Genomic DNA, 14860 nt, shown 5'->3' on the forward strand with positions numbered 1-14860 from the left:
GCATATGTACTTTACTAAGAAAGTGTTATCCCATTTATAACTCTTGTTACATTTGACACCTTTCTAAATGGTATTGTGTGTTTATATTTCCAGTTTTAGTTAGTAAGTGAGTATGGTTTTACGCTTTATCAATATGCCCACAATATCACGGACAGTAAAACGAACGTTTTAACCACAAGGCTATCTCGACAGAAATGGGACACATTGGGAATCAATCCCGGGCCTTTGGCGAGACGAACGAACGTTTTAACCACATGGCTACCTCGCCGAGCCATATTTCCAGAAAGGCAATGCGCACAGCGTTGGTTCATATTCTACGACGATAGTGTCTACGTCCGAGGTCAAAGTCAAACGACATGCCGTGTTTCAACTGTATATTTTACAGGGAAAACACAGTTCCTCAAACTTATAGACAACCCGGGTACCGAATGTCCATATAGTCTAGACTACTGACTACGAACCTGGGCTCGTTCAACAACGCGATCTTAGCGCTGCGATTGTTAAAATAAGTTAAATAATTGGCGTTACGGTCGTATGGAGTAAATTAACTTAAACCTCCCAACCTACAGTTATTTAATAACAGCGACGTAAAAATTTTATTTTGAAAAAAATACCCGTAAACCAAACAGTGCAAAACAAGTGATTGTTACGCCTACCTACAAGTTATTTGTCGAGACTCCTAAGTTCCTAACACTCAAGATTGATCACGCCAGCAATGTGATGATGACGTTTAATCCCTGGCAACAGCTCAGTGACTACAATACACTAATCAGCTTAATTAGTCATATTGTCGTTAACATCCTGACTGATTTGCAATGGAATGGAATCCGTTTCTAGTTTATTTTATATGAAATAAACAATTTTGGCAGTTCGACGTAATCGGCTAGTTTTAAAACTTGTTTTTAAACAATGATTTCCCTGCCTTAAACGTTTGATTGGCATTCTAGGAGTAAATAAGAAAACATACAACTTCTGTTTTTTTGCATTTAGCGACGTTTAGATGTAGATTCTCTCACCGTTTCTTCACTCCAGCTTGATAACGGTGTAAGAATATACATCGAAACGTCGCTAAATGCAATAAACCTGAAGTTGTTCCGGTCTTAAACGAATGGCCTGTAGTAAATCAACCATTTGTGGTCTTATACGGTCCCTTCAAGTGCGCTTGTTCACGAACACTGCCGGAGTTACCCGAAGCCTTTCAGTCTCCTTGCTGGTTGTCGCAAAACGCCGCCATGAACGAGAGCGACAAGCCTACAAACGACAGTTTAGCTGCAAGCCTGATAGAAGGTTTGTTTGTAGCAGACGAAACTTGTAATATTTCTTTAATTTCTTCTTGTCAGCTCCTGATTAGGACCTACATACTTCAGTCATACCAGTAAACGCTAAAATACAACCAATTCAGCATTGTCCTAATTTCCATTTTGAAAAGAACTCCGGCGAAGCCGAGCTTCGTCGTTTGAGCCTTGTGCTCAGCTGGTGCTCACATCAAGATGTAACATGTGGAGATATTTTAGGGTAATTTGCTCACAAAAAACAACATTTCATCAACCACGATTATAATACTATATGGTAAACCTATTTGAAAAAATAGAAGAATGTATATTCTTACAACATGAAATATATTGGTTAGCGAATATAGGTTAGACTGTCGTATGGTTGATTTGACTATCCCTCCTCAGGCCTGGAGGTTGTAGCCCACTGATAGTGGGTGGTTTCATGACTTGGAGAAGTATTGTTTTAGTAGTGTATTGACCATTATTGTTTGTTATTTCATCGTTGATGAAATAATTTACATGACTATAGATCTACATTGTTTTTACTCCTGGAAAATACCACTCTAAATTAATTCTTACAACACTAAGGAGAGCATTAATTCCGATGTAAAAAATGTATCATAAAGTGTTTAGATCTAGAAAATTTATGGGCCTATAGTGTTTATATGGTCCACAGCTTTTATATCATGATCTCGTTGTTTATTTTTTCTCAGGGTTTCATGTCAACTTCTAGAACAAAACCAATAATTAAAGCTGGATATATTTTATTACTGCTACATTTTTTTAAAGAGCATGGATTCCAGTGTGAGAAATAAAGAATGCTTGTATAAAACATACTTAAACATCAATGGAGATATCAATGATGTGGTCCGAAGCCCAGTTTGTTGGGTCGGTGATGCTAATTGGTGATAATCTGGTGCTTAAAATGATGCCAGCTAGACAACTGAGAGTTAGAGTGTTGTTTCCCTTCAAACATCCATGGAGAAATCTATAAGTGATTGTTTTAGTCAGAAGTTCTTTAATCATGTTTTCTTATTTTATTTATTTTGCATTTTTGTTGTAGGAGCTGAAACTGACAATGACAGTGATGAAGACATTCATTACTGTAAGAAATGCAAAAAGGTTTTCACCAATATTCAAGCATATTTGGAACACAAGATCCGCCATGATAATTTCAAGATGACATATGCCCGATCCCACAAGGATCGTCGAATGGTGCTACCCAAGTTAGTCCAGAAGCCAAACAACCCACCTCAGCAGGATGGAACATCACAAACACCAATGGAGAATGGCCAAGAAGGAGACAACACAGAGGGAAATGAGGGGAAGGAAAATCAAACTCGAAAGAGAAGTAAGAGCACAATAGATCTAGATATTCAGTCTTTATTTAGATACTATGGTTGTAATGACCATTTCACAAAATAGAAACATACAATATACAATGTGATAAGTGTATATTTTAAAATCTTGGAAATTTAGAATTTTCTATCAGAACAGATTTAGTTCTAAGAGAATAGCCAATCCCAACAGAAAGTTACCAGGTCATAAGTAACTTTTATAAAAAAGAAAGTAATAATACTAATATTTGAGGTTTTTGTTGTACAAATGTTTTTGACATTTGTTGCGAGGAATAGTGATTCTGTATTCCCATGTTAAAATGAACCATCATGAAATGTGGCTCTGATTATGTGGATTTCATTTTTTGTTTGTCAGCAAGCTGTACACATTTATCCTATATTTAACAAGGCAATCCGTCTAAGACTGAAGATGAAAGTTATCGTATCTTTGACAAGCATGTTAATGAAAGTTCTTAACAGTTCTTGTGGTTTGAAGAAATTGGTAATGATCAGCCTTCTCAGAAGCAAACACCAGCTACAAAGTGGAATACCTCTCAAACATGTCTAACAATAGAAAAATAGACTGTAATATTGTTGACTTTGTCACAATATGAGTTTGAACATAAAGTCAAAATGGCAAGTATTAACTACATTTAACATAGCTGTTTTGATTGATGCTTTCATCAATTTCGTTCATATATGTACGCATTTGTAGGAGACATTATCATTGATTATGTGTAGTCTATTGTCATTGTCACTTCATAAATACCCGGTAGGATGAGATGGTAATGTGGCTGTTAACCTTCTAGCGCCTCACAGGCAGCTTGCTTTGTATATTCCCCAGGGAGCTGAGAATGAAAATAGTAGTATAGGTAATGGGGGTTCTGCCGCAACTCCACTGGAGCAGGATTCATATACCTATACTGCTACTACAGATGGAATTTTTTATGCCAAAATGATGATGCGATTTAATGATAGTCATAAGATTAAGTTAAATTGGCTCTAGGTGGAGTCAATGATATAAATTTTTATAGGTTATGATGGTTCTGGACCACTACCAATACCTGGGGCCAATCATTGCTTTAGATGAGTCTAAATGGTAATAAAAATATTCTTTATTATTTTTATCGATAAAGCGATATTCAACATTTTTATTAAGTTCTTCGTTCATTTTACTAGGAGACCAGACTATATAACTACACTCTTTTTGTAAATTGATAAGAAACAATTGATAACCGTATTTGGTTGGTTTGACATCACTGATATAATAAAAACCTTGTGGTAATTCTTTCCATTGAATAGCTTTCTCCATTATTATATATTTATGTTAGCATTTGTCTAAATGTAATCACACGATAGTAAGCAATCTATTTTTAATCTCCAACCAGTTCTTTGGTTTTGGCACGGAATAATTGACGAGCTTGTTGCCTCCCCTCTTCTATGAACTTTTTTTTCTCGTCTTCGCTAATACCACTGGTCTTACGAGATTTTGATCGAATCTCCTGCTTCATTTTATTGTATTTGTTAAGCTCCGACAGCACTAAACGAAACTCATCCTCGGATATCTTACAATCAGCCATTGCTGTCGAAATATGATCCTCAATGCTGTTCAACTTTGCTTCGGTGAGTATCCGAATACTATCGTGTTTTAATGCTTTCTTTTGTAACCTACGAGAAATGAATTTTATCGCTATTCCTGCCAGTCCCGAGACTCCAGCGGTTATTTCCATGCCGAGCACGATAGGCGCGGCGATTATAGTTGATAGTAAACCGATACCCGCTACACCGAGTCCCATGCCAGATACTACAAGAGCGGTGTGAACTCCGTCCAGAGCATTCACGGCTCTGCGATACTTTTTATACAATCCAAGTCTCAACTCCCTCTCCTTCCCTATTCGATGTTTTATGTCGCTTATTTGATGTAATCGAAATCCATCAACGGTATCCATCTTTTCAAATGCTTCACCGAGCGTCGGATATAAACTCATAGTGTATATAACGATCATATAATAGTCTTTAATTGGTCTTGCTTAAATGTTTTGAGACTATACATCAACCTTATCAAATGTATATTATACGGCAAGAATATCTTAGTAAGAGAAATACTGTCACTTTTAATAATTTGGACCCCCTCGAGGGTTGCAACGGGCGATGCTCCGATATGAATAATACTGCAACGTTGACGCTCGTGATTCTTGAACCATTTAATCGATAGACCTGGTAATATTTCGAAGGCATCTACCGGTACATCTCCGAACAAGACTTCAATAATAAGCGTAGAAAGATTAGGTATTGCACTCAAGTTATCTTTAATATCTTCGAATTCAGTAACCAAATTTAAAGTAACATTTTTTAAGGCCGGACGACTATATATCATATGACCTGGGTTTTCTGGCAGGGGGGTAACTAACACACTTTTTCGTTTTGATGGGATATAAGCCGCGAGTACGATGCCACTATTTATTATCTTAGTTAAATTATGTCCCTTACCCATCATCACATAAGGTGGGGTAATGACGATATTCAGTAGCCACTCGATGTTTGCTTCAACCATAGTCCATTTATTATCGTCGTTGTGAGTAATATTGTACGAAGTGTTTTTAAGGAGTCTACTAACATCAACATCGCTTAAATCTCCTAGATTACCCGTGAATGTGACTTCTTTCCGCTTGTATACATTATCGTGTAAGTGTAAAGCGTATAACTTACCATTGTAACCGGGTTTATCAAATCCTTCTGTGTCTCCGAGATCGGAAAGCGCAATTGTATTACATTGTCTTACTGTTCCAGGGCCTGATGCATCAACCATTATATAATATGGAGTGTTACACTTAAGTATCCTATATGTACAGGTTGATGTTTTACATCTAATATAGAAATTTTAAGGTCTGAAATAATACCCCGCTTCAATTTTTTATATTGTAATAACGAGAATGATTCCGTTCTACCGCTATTATATTTTTCATTTTTCACTGGAACACTTCTGAGTAGAGTTGAAGGACTTTCTAGTTGAATATTATCCGTCGTGCTTATTTGATCAAGATGTATGAACAACTCTTTATAGGGAACTAAATCGGGTAATTTAATTCCCTGTCGTGGTTTGTTAGAATTTATAATTCCTACTCTATAATGAAATCCAAGTGTAACTTCTAAGTATGGCCTAAGAACTACAACGTTTTCTCCAGAGTCGACTTTCACTATCCCATTCGACTCATTTTGTGTTAGACTAGCTCCATTAGGCTTAAAAATTTCATCATTGAGTGAGCATACGCTGTAATACCCATCAGGTATAGTAATGAATTTTTCAATACCATTGTTTTCACCTATTATATCTATACTATTATTTCTTCTCGCAGCACTTATATTGGTCCACCGTGGGTAATACGTTACATCGCATAGGGCGACTTCGAGTTGTCCATCCGAGTTATCGATAGTATGAAGCAGTTCAATAGACTGACCATTTGTTATTCCCGGGAGTGTAACATACATATTAAATATACAATGATACTATATCATAACTTAAATATGAAATCGAGATACATTACTAATCAATCGATTATAGTAACTGCCTCTGGTGCTGAATTTTTCGTTAAATTCCCCGATATCTTTGAAAAGTACAGGGTCACGGCAACTAGCGATAAAATGGTGCACGATTGGTTTCACAATCCGATGCAATTTTGGCAGAATCAGTTAAACTTTGCCGTATGGTGTGCCACAACGGGATGTGGCGTATCTGTTAATGCCCCAGGATTTATGCTAAATAAGTCTGTTTTATTATTTCACGTGTATTATCAGATTAGACGTATACTTAAAGAAATTAGTGCTCTATTACCGCAGGATGGAGCGTGGAATTCCACAAATAATCCGTACAATAGGTCCGCGTATGAGCGTATTTGTCAGGAATTTAATGTTTCTACGAGTAAAGATTGGCGTATTAAAGGAGCAAACCATGGTCTAGGTGTTCCTTACACAGGGGAAATAACCGTCAAAGAAGAAAGCGATGATTTATTTAAAGAAGTTAACAAAGGTCCATTTAATGCGTTTAAGTTGTTGCATACCAGCAAACTTTACATAAGAATGTATGATTATTTTCTAAAAACTCATCATTGGTATAAAGACTGGGAACTTTCGAGTAACGATTGGAGAGGGGATATTATGAGTTTTAAGAGTGGTTTAATTTATATTGTTACAAAATTTATACAAATGAACGATACCGCAAACGCTTGGAATGAATTTCTTAATGATAAAACGGAAAATAATTTTACTAACCCAGGATTTGTAAGATTTAATGAATCGATAAGAACTTATGTATGGGCAATTCTCGGTGCACAATCGCAAACACGAACGTCCATTATCGGTACTGGGACGGCGCTCGATGCACAAAAACAGTTTGTCACAAACGTGGAGGACGCCATTAATTCACCAGTTGACATACCATCGTCTATAAAGCGTTTTCAAGATGCATTACAGTACGCTCAATCCAAAGTGGACTTCGTTTATGCGCCGGGACTATACATGTCTCCGAGTAATATGGAACTTAAGATCGGTCAAGTGATAGGCTATAATAATAAAATTGTTATTGCTACCGATCAACAAAAAACAGGTATAAATTCAGATATTAACGTCGAATTAATAACGCAAACGATCACGGGCGAAAAGGGAATAGTCAAGCCACAAACACCAACTATCGCTCAACCATCTTTTATCGATCAACCATCTACTAATGCACAAGTGCCACCGCATATTGAGTCTAAAAATCAACAACATATCGATGAAAAAACAGCGCTCGTAGTGGGTGGAGTCTCGGTTGGCTTACTCATGATTTGGTTAGCGAACTGATTTGGTGGTTAAATAGTTCTTAGCGAACACGTACAACAGCCCTGCAATTGCTACGATCAACCCCCACAAGTTTTGACTAAGCCAAGTGGTGGTCTTAGCTAATAAATTCAATAGCCAGGAAACAACACTCCCTATTATACCGGGAAGTGCGGCCGCGGCTTTCTCAGCTAGCTTTCCCAGTGCTGAACCTAATGCTTTTAAATGCTTTTTTATCCACTCTTTTATACCATTTTTATCGTTAGGCGGTGTACCTCCACCTGTACTGCCACCTGTTAACGAGAGAGTCAAAGTCGATATAATAAATCCCAACGCGGTTAAAATACTGGCAATGGTTATTCCCTGTTCTCTGAACAATGTTTTAATTTTATCGGCCAGTGTAGTATCATCGTTGAGGACTTGATCGATAGTTTCTCGAATACGACTGATTTGCGAACGAAGTGCCTTTCTATTACTGGAAGCTGCTTCGAGACGGGCCGATCTTTCGTCTTCTAAGTTACGTAATCTTTCTGCTACGCGGCGTCTACTGAACTCATCGCCCGCCTGTTCGAGTTTTGTTTTCTCTTGAGCTATATGCTTGTCGATTTCGGATATCTTGGCTGTATTATTGATGAGTTCTCCCCGCATTGTTCGCATTGCCTTGTCAAGACCTCGTAATTCCCTAATACTGAACTCTGAATATGGTGATACACTGACCGTGGAATTATCGTAATAGGTATCTAAGATTTCTCCGAGTCTGTTCGAGGCCACGTTAGAGGCTTCTTCCAAATCATCTGTATTTCCGAGTTCAGTACGCACGGTTCGAAGAACCTTAGTAGTCTTCGCGGGAAGTTTTGCTCGTCCGTATTCTACAAAACCTAATTTATCACGAACAAACTCGCGGCTATGTTTACCAGCTATAGTAGACAAGGCTAGGGGCTTACGAGTACTATAATGCATAAGATCAATATGCGGAGAGTCACGCAGTCGCAATATTCCTTTACTATCTAGCATAAACTTTGAATACTCACGACCTATTGGGATAACATAATTTTTATCATCTTTTAAGGCATTGTAATAATCATTGACGGTTGATTGTAAAATTTCATCGTTAAGATTCGTGCCACCAAAGTTGGTTTCATCAGTACCCTCTTCGTTTGGGTTATCAAAGTCATCAAATGTACTTAGATCTAATTCATTAGGTAACAGATTCTATGTTCCCTTAGACTTTGAATTACTAGATTCCCACATGCCCTTTTATCAAGCATCCCTAGGCGATAGGTTAGAATACGAACTCACTTTTAATGACTACGGTAGAGTAATCAGATCTGCTAATGATGATGCTAGCTATTCTATTGACAATATCTCTCTGGAGTACGATATGATAACGGATCCCGAATTAGCCAGACAAATTCGTAACCAGTATACCGGAAGTTTAGCCATTTTGTACGATCGCGTGCTGCGAGACCGAAAGATCACGAGGGACAAAAAAGATACGATGTGGAATATCAATCTAAACGTCCCCACGAGGTCGCTGAAGGGTATTTTAATGTTGTTCGAGGACCCCTCCGATGCGTTTAAAAGAAATACCGAGAAGTTCTACAATCCCAAGATTACAAAAGTAGAATTGACTATCGAGGGCGTTCCTAATCAACTATATAGCCAAGGAATGCTAGCGTATCACCAGTAAGATGAGATTAAAAAACTTCCTTCTATAAAACGTTCTCCGGAAGTTAACGCGGTCGTGAAAGATCTGTCTCTAGGGAGTGTATCGATGGGTGAATACCTCACCACGAAGTACGCGCTATTGCTCGACATGCGAACAACGGACGATGACCAACTACACGGCAGTGGGAGGAGAATAGAAAATGCTAGCGAGGGTGCCACCATACAGATAACGAAGCTCCAGGAAGCGGCTGGTAAATTAAACATATAATTGTACGTGATTATGGATGCGCAACTTAATATACAGAATGGGAGATTCGTGCAAGCAATCTATTGATAATCTTTTACCTAAAGATCCGCACTGCGCTATCATATGCGGGCAAACGGGCTGCGGAAAAACAGCTTTTATTCTAGATATTTTAGAAAGTCAATATCGGGACGTTTTCGATCATATCATTATTCTGTGCCCGACTATAAGCGTTAATAAAACATACCTATCGAGAGATTGGGTAATGAATGACGACGGGGTACACAGAGTCGATCCGGGCGATCGTTTACAAGACTGCCTCCGAGTATGTCACGAAAAATACAAAGGAGAATCAACCCTTTTCGTAATAGACGACTGCAGCGCGAGTAAAGAACTCACAAAAAAGAAAGATATGCTTTCGTATTTAGCATTCTCCGGTCGGCATACTCAACATAGCGTTTGGGTACTTACACAAAAATACAACTCTGTCCTGAAAGATCTCAGAGAGCAGACCAAATGGGTAGCACTGTTTCATTGCAAAGATCGAGATTCATTCGAGGAATGTTTACGCGAAAATGATGTCATTTATACCAAGGGCGAACGAGACAAAGTCAGAAAAGTGTTAGCGGCAACGAAGCACTGTAAACTCGTATTAAAAACCGATCAACCAGCTGCTTATGCAATTGCTTAGCAAATTATAGCAAAATTATAGCAAATTATAGCAAAATGTAGCATAAATGTAGCAAATTGAACATTAGCGGTTAATATTACATAAAATGTGGTTCGAAATCCTCATTCTTTCACAACAGTTCATTATTACGGGTTGTATTGGATATGTCATATTATATTATGTTAGACTTAAATATCTCCTTAGGTATTACATTATGGAATGCGACGAACTCATCGAACAAATGCTCAAAGAATCTGATGCAGATCAAAATGTAGATAATTCTTTAGATAAACATAGAGAAAGACTCGCCGCTTTGGTAGCCGGTGGAAAATGTTCCCAATATTTGGGAGAAAATTATACCATCGAAAAAATTGATAACATGACCGACGAAGAGATTAAAAAACTGTACGCGCGTTACGAGTCTAGACTGGGAGCTACCATGACTAAAACGATAGGGTCTTCTATATTACAACTATACACAGCCGTAGCTAGTACGTTTCTCCCCATCCCGGCAGAACATCGCCTGTATTTATGCGAATCTCTCGAGAAAGACCCATTCATCGAACACGCTATAAGCGCAGTGAGCTGTGAGTTTTATCATAGATTCGGAATGTTCTTAGCTCCGTTCACCACAGCTTTAATAACGGCTAGGTATTGTCAATTTAAACATACGTGCCCACTTAATAATATAAATGGAGACACAATCACAACAGGTGACACCACAGATTGTGAACGAGGAACCACAGATTGTGGAAACGCAACAACAGATTGCGGAACAACAAGTGAATGAGGAACCACCACATGTGAATGAGAAAACAAAAAAACAACCCAGAGTTACTAAGAATCCTTTGAAAATAGCTGCAGGAAGAAAGGGTGGGCTGGCGCGCAAAGCAAAATTAATAAATAATTTAAATATTAATCCGATTAAAACATGGGCACTAGTAGGAGTTGCTGGTATAGCGGTTGTATGGTTCTTTTATAAGTCCGGAGAAGAGAAAACGTCACCCCCGCCGCAACAACAAGTTCAATTAGAGGTTAGTCCTCATATAATGCTATAAGAAGCATGACTACTCCAGCTACAGACGGTAAAATGTTGGTAAACGCGACGTATCATTCAGCGGTGGTCACCGGCTTGGCCATTGGCTATGCCCATATGGCTAAAATGATTACTAAAGCCACACCTCCCAAGCTAGATTTTAATGGATATGACATACCAATGATGGTTCTGGATATTGGATTAGCTATGGCGACGAAGGATATGCTCATCAAACAAGGACTTATCCCGGAAGACATAATGAAGTAATTAAACATTTGAATATTTATATTCATATAAAAATGGCAACAATTGCGATGATGGTCTGTGTAGCTGTTGTTAATGATCTAGCTTTTTCGGGGAGTAATTATTTATTTTCCAGTATGAGAGAATCAAACGCTAAAGCAGTTGAAGAGGAGCGTAAACGACATAACGAAGCTTTAGAACAATACCAAGCAGCCCAGTTACAATATACACAGCAGAGAATGAAGAGATTAGACTTTATTCATGAACAACTGATTAAGGAAGGACATTCAATTCAAACGTTTAAGGATGTCGAATCTGCCATGCACGAATACTTCCTCGTTTATGGGAAAAAACTAGACCCAATACCGAGACCAACAATGAGTCAGTTTTATACACCGTCAGAGGAACAAAAGAACTGAGAGGTCACATTTATCATGTTGGGATTGACTTCTCTATTGATTTTCAGCTATACCATGCATAAGTCGGAGTGACAGCTGTGGCTATGCATAATCAATATCTCGCAGTGTAGCTGTGATTTGCATTTAGACAAATGATATGATAGATGTATATACCATGAATAACTGCAAGTTTACACTCATGGGAAAGACTACCCTATGTAACCGACGCTGTGTTGATTTTTTTTACTGCGGCATACACAACTATTACATCAGGCGCGGAAACATCAACTATACGTGTTCTGTATGCGGGATAGGGGTCAAAGGTCGTTATTGTTTATGCAAGGAACACGGTGCTGATAGGGTCAGGAACCAGATTATTTATGCTAGGAAGAGAGATTACATCAATGAGAGGAATAGGTTGGGGAGAATATGTATTTAGATATATGAAAACAACCAATTAGACATTTGTCTCATTTTGCATATACCATTCAACCACAATGGTTTTTGTCAGAGAATTAAAAGCTTTGGCAAAGCAAAGTGGACTGCGTGGATATTCTCGTATGAGAAAAGCTGAATTGATGGATTTACTCGGTTTGGAATACAACAGACCCCAGACTGTTAGAGAACTCAAAGTTCGAGCGAGAAACGGTGGGCTGAGAGGTTATTCTCGAATGAGAAGAGCTGAATTGATCGCTTTACTAGATAATAATCAACCTATTGATAATGTTATTCAACCTAATAATGATGTTGAGAATCAACAACAAGAATTAATATTTGTACCCACATCCGCCGGCGTTGGTAAATATCTAAGAGGTTGGAAGATGGATATTAATTCCAACATGGATGTTAACGATATTAAGCCCATCATATCGAGTAAAATTAACGAGGAATTAGATGATTTACATAGTATAAAATACCAGCTGACGATTAAAATGACATTGAGTAAAAGTAACACAGACGATAGCACCGAATATACCGAACCATATTTCCGTAGCAATCAAGAAGTTATAACCGAATCCGATACTATAAACGCATCATTAGATACATCAATTCAGAGGATACAGGAAACTTTAGAACGCTGGACGAATAGAGGTTCGGGTTGGGGTGTGGATAAAATCGATAGTTTATATTTAGATATAGCAAATTATATGCCCTTCAAAGGTGGATCTTATATAGATTTACCCCCGTATTATAAGAAGAAAAAAGCCATAATTAACGTAAAAAATAAATCCGATGACTGTTTAAGAATGATGATAAGATCTGCATTGTTCCCCGTAGATTCTAAAATTGCAAATAGACCTTCTAGCTATCCTCAAAACGATGGACTCAACTTCGATGGTATAGACGAACCTACACCAATATCACAAATTGATAAGGTAGAAAAGCAAAATAATTTAGCTATAAATGTTTTCGGACATTCTAAAGGAATTGTTGTACACAGGATAAGCTCCGCTCCGGAAAATATCCCCAGAATCAATTCATTTCTGATCGAAAAAGATGGTAAATATCATTATACGTGGATAAAGAGTTTAAACAGGCTGCTATAGGATCAAACAAAACATAAAGAAAAGAAATATTTCTGCGAAAGATGCCTGCATGGGTACAGCAGACAAGATCTATTAGAAGCGCATAAAGAAGACTGCAGAGGTGTTGGACAGAATGCTATCAGGATCGATATGCCTAAAGAGGGAAAAAATATATTAAAATTTGAACATTATTGTAATCAAATGCCAGTACCGTACGTAATTTACGCCGACTTCGAAGCGCTCATCAAACCCTTAGAAAATAATCAAGATAATAATCAAGATAATAGTTTTACGTACAAAACTCAAGAACATATTCCTTGTGGGTTTGGATATATAGTTGTAAGGTATGATGGGAAAACAAACACTCCCGTGATTTACAGAGGTCCCCATGCAGCGGGAAAGTTCCTAGAATATCTACAAAATGAAGAGAGAATAATCAGGGAAAAATTATCGTGTAAGATACCCATGCGTATGACGAGGGATGATTGGAGTGCCTATAAGAAGTCAACGAGTTGTCACGTTTGTAATAAACCCCTGGATGGGGATTCCGTAAGAGATCATTGTCACGTCACGGGTAATTATCGGGGAGCCGCTCATAACGAGTGTAACTTGAAACTAAAAATGAATTCTCAAACAATACCCATCCCCGTTGTGTTTCACAACCTTAGGGGATACGATTCACATCTCATTATGCAAGCTATCTCGAAGACCGACGGCGGTTTAACGTGCATTCCTAATAATATGGAAAAATACATATCGTTCTCGTTGACTAAACCTATACATTATAGGGACAAGGATGGGAAATCTAGAACAAAGCAAAGTAATGGGCTTAGATTCATAGACTCCGTACAGTTTCTGTTATCTTCCCTGGACAATTTAGCTAATGCGAACAATCCCGATGACTTTGCGATAACAAATAAATATACCGATAAGATAACTCGTCATTTGTTGCTGAGAAAAGGTGTATATCCTTACGAATATATGGATGATTGGTCTAGATTCGAAGAAACTGAATTACCACCCCTCGAATCATTCTATAGTAACTTAACAGAATCTAGAATAACAGATGCCGATTATGAACACGCTCTGACGGTGTGGGATAAATTAGGTTGTAAGAATTTAGGCGATTATCACGATCTGTACTTAAAAACAGATGTACTGTTACTCGCCGATATATTCGAGATATTTAGAAAGACATGTTTCAAACAATACGGCTTGGATCCGGCATGGTACTATTCCAGTCCCGGACTTTCATGGGATGCATTGTTGAAGAAGACCGGCGTAGAACTAAAACTACTCACAGATTACGATATGCACTTGTTTATTGAGAAAGGATTAAGAGGTGGTATATCGATGGCAGCTAAAAGGTATTCTAAGGCTAATAATAAATTAGTGGAAGGATACGATCCCAGTAAACCCGACACCCACATATTATATCTCGACGCTAACAATTTGTACGGATGGGCTATGAGTCAACCTTTACCCACGGGTGGTTTTGAATGGGTCGATGATATCAATGTGAATGATATCAATAATATCAATGAGAATAAAGGGTACATACTAGAAGTTGACTTGGAATATCCAAGTTCGTTACATAAAGATCATAACAGTTATCCGCTAGCTCCCGAAAGATTAATGGTTAATAAAGA

At 38.0% G+C, this 14860-nt stretch overlaps 1 protein-coding gene across 1 annotated transcript in view; it reads left to right on the forward strand.

Annotated features, from left to right (window-relative positions):
• The first annotated feature begins 1209 nt into the window (after positions 1–1209).
• Positions 1210–14860, forward strand: part of LOC124151219 (transcription factor E4F1-like) — a 29524-nt gene continuing 15873 nt past the window's right edge. The window contains exons 1-2 of the mRNA XM_046523579.2: positions 1210–1287; positions 2338–2625. Coding sequence (XP_046379535.2) covers positions 1233–1287; positions 2338–2625 — 343 coding nt within the window. The 5' untranslated portion in view covers positions 1210–1232. The remainder of the gene's footprint in view (positions 1288–2337; positions 2626–14860) is intronic.

Source organism: Haliotis rufescens, unplaced genomic scaffold (assembly GCF_023055435.1).
Source record: "Haliotis rufescens isolate VD_foot unplaced genomic scaffold, xgHalRufe1.0.p SCAF_11, whole genome shotgun sequence".
Lineage (NCBI taxonomy): Eukaryota > Metazoa > Mollusca > Gastropoda > Lepetellida > Haliotidae > Haliotis > Haliotis rufescens.